This window comes from Eutrigla gurnardus (genome assembly GCF_963514095.1).
Source record: "Eutrigla gurnardus genome assembly, chromosome: 2".
In the NCBI taxonomy this organism is placed as follows: Eukaryota; Metazoa; Chordata; class Actinopteri; order Perciformes; family Triglidae; genus Eutrigla; species Eutrigla gurnardus.
Genome location: NC_139916.1, coordinates 32,517,797 through 32,532,876, shown reverse-complemented (window position 1 = coordinate 32,532,876; position 15,080 = coordinate 32,517,797). Strand labels below are relative to the sequence as shown.

The window sequence follows — 15,080 nt, the reverse complement described above, 5'->3', positions numbered from 1 at the left end:
GACCATACTAAGTACAGAGATGAGGGGGAGAGTAACGGAAAACATTATATATCCTTTTCTTTTTCTTTTCTTATTATATATATATTTTTTTCTTTTCGTTTTGGATATCAAAAGAACTTGTCTTAATTTTTCGATCCTCCCCTTCTCTCAGTAATATAAATATAAGCATAAAAAAATAAATAATAAAAAAAATAAATAATAATTTTTGGCCCTCTACTTACTGGTGACACTGAGGAAAGGCGCTCCAAGCTGCCAGAGCCTTTTTCTGTTTTTGTTTTCGTGGCTATGTTCTTAAGTGATCTTAGCTTTCTCTGGCCTATCAAGAAAGAGGTGTTGTGGTTCTCACAACTTGGGTGGGTTGGGGTATTTTATGTATTTTATGTGTGGTTTTTTTTTTCTCCTATGTTTATTTTATGTTTGTTTCGTTAGAGTAACACCCCTTAATAAAAGCAGTAACTGTTATTCTTGTTCAGTGGTATACATTAATAGGCACACCTATTCCAAACAGAAGTTGCCATGTATGATATGAATATTATCTCTTGGAATGTTAAAGGCCTGGGTAATTCTATTAAAAGGAAAAAAATACTATCTGTTCTTAAGCAAGACAAAGCAGATGTTGTCTTCCTGCAAGAAACCTATCTCTCTGATAGTGAGCATGCCAAACTAAAAACAGAATGGGTAGGTCAAGTTTATTTCTCATCATACAAATCAAATAGTAGGGGGACATGTATTCTGCTAAACAGAGATGTACCCTTTACTTTAGAAAAAACTGTTACAGACCCAAATGGTAGATTTATTATGATCTCAGGCACTATTAATGGCACTCTATTGACTTTTTTAAATGTTTATGCTCCGAACATAGACGAACCGTCATTCATATCAGACATGGTACTACTGTTCAATGAAAATTGTAAAGGGCTAGGTATTATGGGGGGGGACCTCAATTTAACAATGTGTTCAAGAGATAAATCTAATCAAGCAAAGAATTCCAGTCCTAAATCTACTAAGGTCCTTCATGGATTATGTACTGAATGTGGTCTGTCTGACGTTTGGCGGGAGTTGAATCCAGGTGTAAGGGATTATACCTTTTTTTCAAATGTTCATAACTCCTACTCTCGTTTAGACTATTTTTTTGTTCCTACTAAATATATGCATATGATAAGAAAATGTATAATAAATCCAATTATCCTCTCAGATCATTCTAGAATCCATTTAACGATCCATCTTGACCATGAAAACTTTATAACCAAGAGATGGAAATTTAACTCCTCCCTACTTAAAGATGATGAATTTAAATCAAAAATGCGAGGGTGGATCACAAACTACATTAATGAAAATAATGATCCCTCATTAGACCCAAATATTATTTGGGAAGCAGCAAAAGTCACATTAAGAGGACTTATAATTTCGTATGCTGCTTTTAAAAACCGTGAGAAACGTAAAAAAAAAGAAGAACTAGAGAGAGAAGTAACACGATGGGAAAAACTACACAAGAGTGCATCCACAGAGGATAATTGGAGACAATTAACTGTTGCTAGGGCAAAATTAAACCTTAATATCTCAGATGATATTATACAAAAAATGAACTATGTTCGACAAAAAGAATATGAATTTGGAAACAAACCAGGTAAATTGTTAGCTCACCAATTAAAGAAGGAGCAAGCTGAAAAGACTATTAAGGCAGTTCATCTGAAGGAAAATAAGGTAACCTATCACCCAAAAGAGATAAACCAAGCTTTTTTTGAATTTTATAATAATCTTTATAAGTTACAAGGTGGACATTCACAAGATGCTTTAGATGATTACCTTAAAAATATCAAGTTACCTTAAGCATCTGTGCAGGATCGACACCGTTTAAATTCACCATTCACAGAAACAGAAATTTTGCTTACAATTAACTCAATGGCCATAAACAAAAGTCCAGGACCAGATGGTTTTTCAGTTGAATTTTATAAAGAATTCTGGTCAGAGATTCACCCGATTTTTATGGCAATGATAAATAATTTCTGTTATAAAAGATTACTTCCCCAATCAATGAACTTAGCACATATTAGTGTTTTATATAAAAGTGGTAAAGACCCTTTACAGTGTTCATCATACAGACCTATAAGTTTATTGGATCATGATTATAAGATCATTACTAAAGTACTAGCAAAAAGACTGGAATCTATTTTGCCTAAGTTGATTAATCCAGACCAGTCGGGTTTTATAAAGGGGAGATATGCAGCCGACAATATAAGGAGAGTCTTGAACGTAATAAACTGTTTTAACAAGCGGCAAGAGCCTTCTCTTCTTCTATCTCTAGATGCAGAGAAGGCTTTCGATAGGGTTGAGTGGAGTTTTCTTTTCTCTGTTTTACACAAATTTAATTTGGGAAAAAATTTTATTGAATGGGTTAAAGTTATTTATAATTGCCCAAAAGCGGCTGTTATAACCAATGGCATTTGTTCTGATTTTTTTTCATTAACAAGGGGGACGAGGCAAGGTTGCCCATTGTCGCCTTTACTTTTTGCTATGGTGATTGAACCATTGGCGGCAAGTGTCAGAGATAACACAAGCATTCAAGGTTTAAGGATTAAAAACTATGAACATAAAATTTCTTTATATGCAGATGACATTCTCTTATACATTACAGATCCAGAGAAATCAATAATACATTTACAAAATACGATTCAACAATTTGGAAACTACTCTGGATATAAGATAAATTTGACTGAATCTAGTGCTGTTCTCTTACACATGCCGCCAACAGAAAAAATCCTTTCATCTTGTAGTTTTCAGTGGACATCAGAAAGCTTTAAATATTTGGGTATAAGTATTACTCCGAATTTACATAACCTCTTCAAAGAAAATTACACCCCCCTTGTACACAGGGTTAAATCAGACTTGTTAAAATGGTCCTCCTTACCTCTTTCATTATTAGGACGTATAAATGTTATCAGAATGAACGTTCTCCCAAGATTCAATTTTCTTTTTCAGATGTTACCATGCTTCTTGGCTGCGGATTTTTTTAAACCATTAAATCGTTGTATTTCAAAATTCATTTGGAATAATAAGAAACCTAGGATTAGTTTAATGACTCTAATGAAGCCGGAACCTATGGGAGGTCTCGGTCTCCCTAATCTGCAATATTACTTTTGGGCAGCCCAGTTAAGGAACATGGCATCATGGATATTGGAGAGACAAGAATCTCTGTGGGTCCAGATGGAAACAGAGTCGCTTAAACCTTTACCTCTGGTTTCTCTTTTGTTTATAAATAATTTTGAAAAGATAGATGAACTGGACAAATGTTTTTCTGTCTTTAATACTCTGTTAACATGGAAAGCTTGTAGGAAAAAATATGGTATCACTTATTGTACTTCTGTGGACTCACCTATTTACCAAAATCCAGATCTGAACATTCAAACAAAGATCAACATAAGAGAATGGACAAACTCCGGTTTAATACAATTTAAAGACCTATTTAATCTGAATAGGCAATTAAAATCATTTGCTGATTTAAGAAAGGAATACAACATTTCTAATAAAGATTTTTTTAAATATTTACAAATCCGGAGTCTTGTTCATTCACTTATTAAAGCAGACAAACTGCGGTTTGTACTATTCGAGATAGAAGATATATTAATGTCCTCTGAAACAATAAAAGGGAAAATAAGTGAATTTTACAACATTCTCTCAAGAGGAGGTAAGTCATCTTTCCAGATTATAAAGAAGTCATGGGAAAAGGACTTAGAGATAGTCTTTGAAGAAAACACCTGGTTAAATATCTGTGAAAGAATACACTTTCCATTCACTAGCAACAAAATTAAGGAATCTAATTTTAAATTCATTCATAAACTATACCTAACACCAACAAAAATGCATAAAATCTCCAAGACTATCTCAGCAAAATGTCCCAGATGTAAAAGAACGGATGGGACATTTATACATATGTTTTGGGAGTGTGACCTTCTACAAAATTTTTGGAAATCAATTCACTCCTTTACACAATCTGTTTTGAAAATAAAATTTGATTTAAGTCCCAGTTTGTATTTGTTAAATGATCCATTGCATCTTCAGTTAGATACGAAAAAATGCAGGATATTAATTATGATAACATACTTTGCGAAGAAATGCATACTCTTATTTTGGAAAGATGATTTCCCTCCAACTCTTAAGATTTTTACAAATCAGATTTCAGCTTTTTTACCCTTAGAAAAATTAACTTTGGAAAAACATAAATGTGGTTATATTTTTCAAGAATTTTGGTTTCCATTACTTTTAGGTTTGGAGGAATTTTCTAAAGGGGACATATGATTGGTTGAGCCCTGAATTGGTGCCCTATAGAGCAGGGCAGACCTTAATATTAAATATATGTATCTCTGTAAAATATATGTGTATGTTTGACTATGTGGATGTACATATGTGTTGCGAGCACGTTTGTGTATGTTGGTGCAGGTAAGCACATATAGGTGTAAATACCCACTAATGTCAGTGAAGACAGATTGCTGCTTTTCCACTTATTTTTTTTAATTCTTTTATTTGATTTAGATATTTGTTTATTTTTTGGTTTGTTTTTGTTTGTTTGTTCTGTTTGTATTTTGTTTTCTTGTCTATCCTATATAGCTATATATACATGGGCTAAACAAAAAAAAGAAGAAAGAAAGAAATTGTACGAGTCACCCCATCATCGATATTGTTTCAGGATGGATATTTTTGTTGTTGTATCCTTTTTGTTAATTTATTGGAAATAAAAAAAAATATATATATAAGAAAACCTTTTCACCCGATTTGGTAAAACCCTTTCTCGGCAAGTTGAGAATCCTGGATAGCTTCACGATGTCACAGTCTGCTCACACACCTCATCTCCCAGTACTTTTCCACTGCCTGCCACTCTCCCCTCATTAGTCCAACTCTCCTCACCTGTTGCACTCAGCTGCCTCTGATCGCTCCTGAGCTCCTTGGTGAATCCCTGCATTGGCTCCTCGACTCCCTGCCTGGCTTTGACTCTCCTTTTGCCTGTCCCTCTTTGACAAATAAAAGTCATTACCAACTGAACCTGCCTGACTCTGTGCTGCAATTGGGTCCAAACCTATACCCGTTACAGTACAATCTGGCCAAAGATTGACCCAGCGCACACAACGCCTCCGTCGAATCGCTTTGAGAGGATTGAGGCCACACTCCAGCAGCATGAGGCTATGCTCACCGCCTCCAACTCCGAGGTTCGACAGGCTGTGTCTAACCAAGAGCAAGCGTTGGTGGCACTAGCCACCCAGGTCCAACATCTGACGGCCACCCTCGCCCAGGCTTCGCCCCATGTTTCGCCTCCGGCTCCAACAATTCCAGCTCCCGGTCCGCCTGGACCATCACCTGAGCCCCGGGTGGGAACCCCAGAGCGCTACGCTGGAGACTCGGAAGGCTGTAACCCGTTCATCACGAACTGTTCCATTCTCTCTGCCCTACAGCCCTACACCTTCAGCCAGGAAGCAGCAAAAGTGGCGTTTACCATTAATCATCAATGGGAGCGACGCACGCCGGCTTGCTCCTCGTTCCAAACCTTCGCCGCTGAGCTTCGCAAGGTGTTCGGCGAGGTTTCGATGGGTCCAGATGCTGCGGGAGGTCTGCTGGGCTTGAGCCAGGGGAACCAGAGCGTCGCGGACTTCGCCATTGACTTTTGCACCAGGGCCCGTCAGAGTGATTGGAACGCCCCGGCCCAGTGTGACGCCTTCTTGCTGGGCTTGGGTGACTATATCAAGGATGAGTTGGTGTCCCACAACCTTCCATCTTCTCTGGATGAGCTTATTAAGCTAACAACCCGTCTGGACAGGCGCATCCAGGCGAGACGCCAGGAAAGGCGACAGGGACAGGCGGACCGCCAGCTATCCACCTGGGCTTATCTTCCTCCGGAGACTGGTCTACCTCCGTCTAGGCAACCCGAACCCATGCAGGTGGGTCGCACCAGTCTCACCCCCGAGGAACGGGAACGTCAGTGTCGAGGGAATCTCTGTCTCTACTGTGGTCTGGCGGGTCATTACATCTCCAAGTGTCCAGTAAAAGGCCGGACTCATCTGTAGCAGAGGAAGTACTGGTGAGTCGAACTTCTGAACTTTCCTCTGCCCTCTTTGTCATGCCCGTCTAATATTGTCGGATGGTTCTCACACCCTCGCCACCTTCATAGACTCTGGTTGTGATGTTAATCTGATGGACATGGAACTAGCCCGCCAGCTCGGCATCAGTCGTGTTCCCCTGCCTGCACCTATTCCTGCCAACGCCCTTGACGGCCATCTTCTGGGGACTGTTACTCACCAGACGGTTCCAGTGCGCATGCTCCTGTCTGGCAATCACCATGAGACTATCCAATTCCACATCCTGCGGTCTCCCCGTCTTCCCCTCATCCTGGGTTACCCCTGGCTTCGGCGACACAACCCCAACATCGACTGGGAAATGGGGGTCATCATGGGTTGGACGCAAGCCTCAGTTCCTCAATCACTCACCTGCTCCAGTTCGGCTCCAGATCTGACGGGGGTCCCGGCCGAGTTCCATGACTTTGGGGAGGTTTTCAGCAAGTCTAAGGCAACCTCCCTTCCTCCTCATCGGCCCTATGACTGTGCCATAGACCTCCTGCCTGGTTCCGCTCCTCCTAGGGGGTCGTCTTTACTCCCTGTCCGCCCCTGAGAGAGGCGCCATGCATCAATACATAAATGATTCCTTGGCTGCTGGTCTCATCCGTCCCTCCTCATCTCCTGCTGGGGCGGGGTTCTTCTTCGTGGAGAAGAAGGACAAATCTCTGCGTCCCTGCATAGATTACAAGGGGCTCAACAACATCACGGTGAAGAATCGCTACCCCCTCCCACTCATATCCTCTGCGTTCGAGCTCCTGGAGGGGGCCACCATCTTTTCGAAGTTGGATCTACGCAACGCCTACCACTTGGTCCGCATCAGAGAGGGAGATGAGTGGAAGACCGCCTTCAACACCCCCACAGGACACTATGAATACCTGGTGATGCCCTTCGGCCTCACCAATGCTCCGGCTGTCTTCCAGGCTCTGGTCAATGACGTGCTCAGAGACATGTTGAACAAGCACGTGTTCATCTACCTAGATGACATCCTCATCTTTTCACGGACCAAGGAGGAACACGTACACCACGTCCAGGCAGTTCTGCATCAGCTCCTGGAGAACTCGCTCTTCATCAAAGCTGAGAAGTGCGAGTTTCACTCCCCGTCAGTCTCCTTCCTAGGATACATCATTGGCCAAGGGAACATCAAGATGGACCCCTCCAAGGTCTCTGCTGTCACCACCTGGCCTGTGCCTAACTCCCGCAAGCAGCTCCAAAGGTTCCTGGGGTTCGCTAACTTTTATCGACGATTCATCCGTGGCTACAGCAAGGTGGCTGCACCCCTCACGGCACTCACCTCCTCCAAGGTTCCGTTCCAGTGGTCTGCAATGTCCGACAAAGCTTTTCAGACACTCAAGACACGGTTTACATCGGCCCCCATCCTTCAAGTCCCAGACTTAGAGAGTGGGGGTGGGAGCTGTTCTGTCCCAGCGGTCTGCTGGAGACCAGAAGCTCCATCCATGCCCTCTTCTATGCTCGGTGGACCGCTACGCCACGACTGCCAACCGTCACCGCACCCAGGCCCCCACCTACCTCGCGGGCCAGAAGGTGTGGCTCTCGACCCGGGACCTCCCCTTGAGGGTGGAGTCGAAGAAGTTGGCACCTAAGTTCATTGGTCCCTTTGAAATCCAGAAGGTCATCAACCCAGCGGCTGTAAGGCTCAAGTTGCCTTGTTCCATGCGGGTCCATCCTACATTCCACGTGTCCAAGATCAAGCCGTTCCGGGAAAGTTCCCTGGTCCCCGCAGTCCCCCCTCCTCCACCTCCTCGTCTCATCGACGGAGGCCCTGCCTTTACGGTGCACTGCCTCCTGCGCTCCCGCCGTCGTGGGAGGGGTCTTCAATACCTGGTCGATTGGGAGGGTTATGGGCCGGAGTATAGGTCCTGGGTCCCTGCTCGGCACGTCCTGGACGCCCCCCTCATCAGGGAGTTTCACCGGCGTCATCCCGACCAGCCGTCCAAGTCCGCCACTCCCGGAGGGGTCGCTGCCCCTGAGACTCTGTCCCCTCTTCCGTCTGAGGCACCCAGCGAAGACGAGACGGAGGGGGAACCCTCGTTAGATGAAGAGGCTAAACTTCCTTCTGAGGCTAGGGAGTTGGATTCGGACATGGATGCCTCGGACATGGAATATTGTATTTTTTTTTTTATGTTGAGTAAAACCTTTTTTCTGATTCAGTAAATACTCTATCTAATTTCTTTTTGATGCCTCAGATTCCTCCTTCGTTCGGACCCCGTCACTGCTCTCCTCTCCAGCCGGGCCCGCCTTGCAAGGTGTTCAGGTCCGGTGGTTGGAGAAGAGAAACCCCCCCGTTGGGTGCCAAAATGTTAAAAGAATTTGCCCGTAAACGAATAAATTCACCCAAGGAGGAGATCGGAGACTGAAGTAAAGTCGACGTCTGACTTTAATCTTGATCAAGAGGAGCAGTTACAATGCAACAACGTGCGAGGATGCTACAGAGAAAGTGCTCAAACCAGTGTTGTGACTTGAGTCTTTTAAAGGCACAGGAGATAATGCGTCCTTGACAGTTAATCTTCATGCAGAACAAGACATCATGACTACCAGGCCTCTGATAACATTTAGGTCAGCAATGGGGATACTAAAGTAATAAACAGTTCAACACATAAAGCTGTAACCTGAACAAAGAGAACTTTAAGACATGAGGTTATACAAAATTCTTATAACACTACTGATTAAAAATATTTCATGACACTTGAATAATTACAAAAATGTGGAATTTTCAACCTAGAGTTAAACTGTAGATAACCTTATTCCTTTGATTACAAAATAACGGTGATGTGTAGTAATACAATACTCGAGATGTATGAATGTGTAGGATGAAACCAGTGTTTTACTTTATGCTGATTTTGGGACACAATGCTGACAACAATGCTGACCTCTTTAGAGTTAGGTGCTAAGCACATCCACTCTGGTATGCTGGCCGCTGTGCTAAGCAATGTCAAAAATCCTGCTCAGTGCCACTATTGCTACCATAACATATAATAATTTTTCTTTTTAACAATCCAGGCTGTTACTGAAACAAAACAGGGTTTCATATTGTACTACACATACACACTTACAGAGTATATCAAAGCGCACATATGACTAATTTTAAACAACATTTAATGAATGATGAAAACACTTATTCAAAATAACGCAGATTTCAGTCACTCAACTTAAACGGTGACCAGTAGAAATTATACAAATAGCAGTAATGACAATAGTAATCAATTTCAAGAAAATCCAGCAGCATGAACATTTGTAACTTATTCATTTTTAACATTTTTAATCATGAGAGAGAATGTGTGTGACTGATCATGCAGCACGACCACACACGCAGTCTCTCTAGCGCGCACTCTTAAGGCTCGGTTATGCTTCCGCGTAGTCGTTAGCCTCGTTATAGCCTATTTGTTTACCTTCCGGCTTTAAACATCCACAATTTTTCAGTGTTTTATTTCTTTGTGCAAAAGCGACAAGGTGCAAACAATAAGAGTATTAAAAGTTTAAATGGCGGTGTTTATGAGTGGAAACCGGAAAAGCAGTCTCCAGCGGATGTAGTTAGCGGACCAATCACAGCCAATGCCGCTGCGTTGGTGTTGCGTCGCCTCGACGCGCGTCTAGGATTTTTGGGAGGTGCACGTCAGGCCCTTGCGTTGGACGTAAGGGGGGTCCGCAAGCCCCCTTGCGTTGTGTCAACGCGGAAGCATAACTTGGGCTTTACCCGCTCGCTAAAACTTCCGGGATGTTATTTGCGGGAGACTCTGAGACACCCGCAACTTCCGTGTGCTTAAACGAAGATAAATTTAGAAACATATACACACAGTACATGAGTGAAGCGCGGGACTGAACTGCACCCGAGCCGTACGTTGTTTGCTGCGAAGAAGTTGATAATGGCCGAGCAGACACACTGTCGCCACCTCCCGCGCGCGGCCATATCTTAATGTTAATGTGCCATAAATATGACGAAAAAAGACTGGATTAGGGGTCCCAAGTCGCAACTAATTAAAACGAGTTCACTAGTGTTTAGCCACAGGGACAATGGATATCTTATAATGTATTAGGAGCATGTTAACATATGGTAGCTAGCCTAGGTAATACATGTGACTAGCTTAACCGTCTGAATAGGCTCATAGCTGTAACTACTCGATTTTCGATCAAAACATTTGAAAAATGTAAATACACTGTGGTAAAAGTAAAACTATGACATACCAATGATAACTAAAACGTATTAAAGACTTACCCAAACAATGCGAAATTCAGCCGTTGAATGAGTGTAACAGGCGGCAGGTCTCCCAGAGTGAACACCAACTTCTGCCCCAAGGTCCTGAAGTGGCGGTATGTTAGTGAGCAAGCACCAAAAATTCAAACAGTATGCAAATTAGGATAGGCGTATCTTTTTCAAGCTACATTTAATTAAACAAAATAAGATTGTCATAATTTTGACATTATATAATGGAATTAATAAAATGTTATAAGGAAAGTTAAATAACACACATATTTCTATTAAAATATGCTTGATTAGTGCATGTAACGTTTAAGAGGGGTCAGAATAATTTATTTCAGTGCAGATGAGGATCTAACATTTGTTTCTAATGATATGTTGTGTTTTCTTTCTTTCGACAAATGTAGTTATTGTAAGTCGCTTTGGACAAAAGCATCTGCTAAATGCCCTAAATGTGAATGTAAAATTTACATTCAGAGGCAGTCTGAGGCAATGTGTTTCTCAAATCAGGTCTGTAACACAGACTGTCCACATTGTCATTTACATGTGATTAGATTGGAATTGTGTGTCCAGAAGTCGCTAACCTCTGCATGGGTTGCTGTGGTAACAGCGTAGACATCAGTCACCATGTAGCTACCAAGTTTAGGTCTATGCAACAAATCCTCTTAGTTAGGTTCAGAAAAACATCACAAAAGCTTCACTTCACAACACTTTGGGACATGCACCGTCCAACACCGGTCCGGTGGTTAAAGTCCTGTGTTGTTGTGTGTATAATGCGTGTGTGTGTGTTCCCCACAGGGCTGGTTCAGTCCTGGTCAGGTGTTCGTCTTAGATGAGTACTGTGCTCGCTATGGCGTCCGAGGCTGCCATCGGCATCTATGTTACCTGAGCGATCTGCTGGAGAGGGCGGAGAATGGGGCCATGATCGACCCCACCCTGCTGCACTACAGCTTCGCCTTCTGTGCCTCCCACGTCCATGGAAACAGGTAGGACCCCAAGCATGGGCTTTTTCGCATCCTTCACTTACACACAGGTACAAACTACAATGATTGAAGCTCAATTTATGTTCCTGTCAAAACTGAATTTGGAACAGCAATATGATGACAGACAGGCACATCTAGATGCAACATGTGGCCCCTCTGTTTTATGATTTTGAATTGTTTTCATTTTGCATGCTGTTTGCACGCTCACGCTTCCTCTTTATTTTGTCTATTTTTTCCTATACCTTCTCACCTTGTTCATGTTCACAAATGAACCTTCCCTCCACTGTTTCCCACAATCCTTCACTTTCACACACCCACACCTAGTCAGCGTGTGTCTGAGTTGTTAAACTGGCCAGTATCTGAGGCCGAGCTCGAACGAGCCCTGTCCCTGTCTGTCCCTGAGCTCCCTGTCCAAACTGCTAGGAGAGAACTCAGAATCATTGAGTTCATGAAGAAAAAGGACTTCAGGTCCCAAATGTTTTCAGGAACTAGAAGGTAAGTTATTTCCTCTCAAGGAGGAAATATAAACATACAGTATATACGCATGTTCAGAGTTCAATAATAAAAGCACAGCAGCAGTCGGAGACAGACGAGTTGGTGTCGTTTGGCCTGCAGCACCAGAAACAATGATCCAGCTTCCAGTCTCAGTTTACAGATCAGTGGTTGTCATCATCTCATAGTTCACAGGTGAAAAATAAGAAAGTATACTATCATCATACATTTAAGTATTATCTCATAATAGCTTTTCACACAATTAAATTGTACCATACTAGAGTTTCTATGTATATTATAGGAAAATGAGACTTCAATATATTTTTGTATATTTGTAAAATATATAGTCAAAATTATTATTGTAACATTGCAGTCGAAGCATATTTAAGTATTATTATAATATAATAATACTTTAATAATCATTTTATTATTACAATTATTATTATTATTTAAATGAATTAATTGGAATAGGACAGAATTATATTTGAGCATACTATTACTTAAACAAGAATATTTGAAAGATAAATTGTTTATATATTATTAGTAAGATATTCAATACATTTTTAATTTAGACACAAACAACGCAAACTTTAATTTCATTAATCAAGCATTTATATGAGTACATACTGTATATTGCCATGTACTTAAGTGTACTAAGTATACCTAAAGCTGTTCCATTGTAGCACATACAAATACACTAAATATACTTCAAATTCTGCTTTTCTACTATTTAAATTCAACTAAAATACACAGAATAAGTTCTTCCAGCTCTGAATTATACTGATGATTAGTGTTTCCACAAGTAAACTAGCTGTTTCACGCACGAAACAGGCTTTGTCAATGTTTCATAAATGTAATATATCTAGTATATTTATTTTTCATCAGTGGTGAACAGGTTGAGGTGCTCTGTTCTTATAGTTGTCTGTTTATTTATCTGCTGTATGAAAATATATCCATTATATGATATTTCTGGTTTGTGTTATAAAACTACTGTGTTTGAGATCTCTCACTTGTAACCGTAGAAACAGTGGTGTATGGTCACACGTGGTCTGAGAGGAACTGATTCCAGTCCAGGATGAAACGGTTTATTCTAGACTGCACCCTGTTCTCTAAGTTGAAGTATTTACCGCTCATCTAATCTGCTGTGATGTGCTCGGACATCAAATCTGTCAACGTCACAGTCGGCCGTCTGCCGATGATGCGTAACAAAGATAGACGAGGGCCACTCCGGCGCTGAGGGCAAAGGTCAGGGAGGCTGTCTGTCTGCAGCCATCAAAAAGTTGTTTCCTGCTGCCAGAGGACCGAGTTCAGCACACTTTAATATTAAGGATAAAAATAAACTTACACATGTAAATTCACATCCAAATGCAGATGTTTCTTCTCATAAATCCCGGAATAATGAGTCCTGTTTAACACAAATCCACACACATCAACCAGAGACCTGCTCCTTGGCACTTGGCGTGCCTGGAGGTCCGGGGATGACAGGTTGACAGGTTGTCATGTGTGACGGGCGAATGTCTCCACTACCAACATTGCTGCGTCTGCCCCAGTGCACACACCTCACACACACACACACACACACTCGCCACCCCCACCCTGCCTCCTAATAGCCTGCTGGCCTGGAGGTGTTGTTGCACCGACTTGGACTTGGTCGCCTGGTCGCCTGCTAAAGTGTCAGGATTTGACTTCTGTCCAGCTAAATGTCGTCTCCTTTTACATCCACTGTTTGTTAGGAAATAACCAAATGAAAAATCAGCTGCTCTTTATTTCATATAAAATAACGATTAATTATTTCAATGTTGATGGATGTAGATTTATAATGGGGCTCTAGCTCGTACAGCTACACTTCAATGAGTCAGTGATTTTAAATTTGAATTGACTTAAGTGAAAGTTCTAATGAACTTTATGTCCAACCTTTACATTTTACTCATAGTTTCAGACGTACAGGTTGGTGTCAATATGTTCAGGTGCAGTGGTTGTGAAATGTATCATGCAAAATAAATTCATGATACAAACTGTAATGATGTAAGTAACGATGATGTAAGTCAAATAATCACAAAGTCATTTTAAAGTCCATTTTTAATGTTAAATAAGTAAGCAAGTAGTACATAGGTAATATCAGAAATCAAATGTCCATCACAGGATTGACATATTCAGAGACAGACAGCAGTTATTCACCTTCGTGAAACTGAAAACGTTTTGCTTTTTGACATTTTTGCCTTAAAAAGAAGTGAATTGTAAAAATAATTGTTTCATTTTCTGATAGTGGCTAAATGATTAACTAATTTCAGCCTTAAATGAGTTGATTCTGGAAATGAATCCATACAAATGAAGAATACATTTAGAAAATTACCAATTGAAGAGTTGTTTCCAGCTGCGGGCTGGGACTTTCGGGAATTTGGGGAGTTTTGCTTGAGTTGAACTAGCAGGACATTCCTAAAGCAAACATGTTACATGGTCATCTACATTAAGTACTTGATGTGGTGGCTGCTGGCTCGCCATCTGTCTGTCACTAGGGGCTCATTTGCTTGTTGTCGTCATCAGAGCTGTGAGGTCATGAGGTCAAGAAAACATGAGGAGGCTGCCAAAAAATAAAAGAGAGAGGGGGATCCCTGCAGTACTCAATTAGTGTGAAATCTCCCTCTCTCCTTTCCTGTCACCCTGTGAAAGGTGAACCGGCGTTTTACTGGAAATTTGTATTTTTATAATAATATAATAATAAGTCTCCCATCTTTGTGCCAGGTGTGTGTATGCTGATGTATTTCTAATGTGTATGATCATCGGCCACTAAAGAAAGAGTATAGAAAAGGATGTAAAATAATATGTTTATTATTATACAAAAATAGAATAAAAGAGGAGTTTGTTCTGACTTCAGGCTAAATTCAGTATTTTATTGGCCTGCTGTCATTTTTGCAAATGTTCAAATATGCCCCTCTTGTTAGCAGGTAAACAGAAATCATTGGCTATAGTTTGACAATGATTTACATCTTTACTGGTTTAAAATGAGCTTGTAAACTGGCTGCCTGTGAAAGTCATCTCTTAACTCCAGCTAGGGCTGAGCGATTTGGCCTAAAAATAAACTTAATTTTTTTCAAACTAATGGACAATTTTCGATTTAAACCTAAAATTTTTTTCTGTTTTTCTCGAAACAAACTAATGTTTAATAGTTTTGTCCAGGCCTATGTGAACAAATCAGTTGTTCAAGAATTAAAATCAAATTGAAAAAAATGTCTCTTGTAGGCCATCCCTGAAAAAACGTGCAAAATGAAATACAATAAATAATAATATGTA

General features: G+C 41.0%; 1 protein-coding gene across 3 annotated transcripts in view; it reads left to right on the top strand.

Moving 5' to 3' along the window:
* cadpsa (Ca2+-dependent activator protein for secretion a) overlaps positions 1-15,080 on the top strand; it is a gene marked incomplete at its 5' end in the record, with an annotated part of 352,388 nt that overhangs the window by 231,634 nt on the left and 105,674 nt on the right. For all 3 annotated transcript variants that reach the window (XM_084025306.1, XM_084025305.1, XM_084025304.1), the window contains one exon: positions 11,113-11,300. In XM_084025306.1, the coding sequence (XP_083881432.1) occupies positions 11,113-11,300 (188 nt within the window). The remainder of the gene's footprint in view (positions 1-11,112; positions 11,301-15,080) is intronic.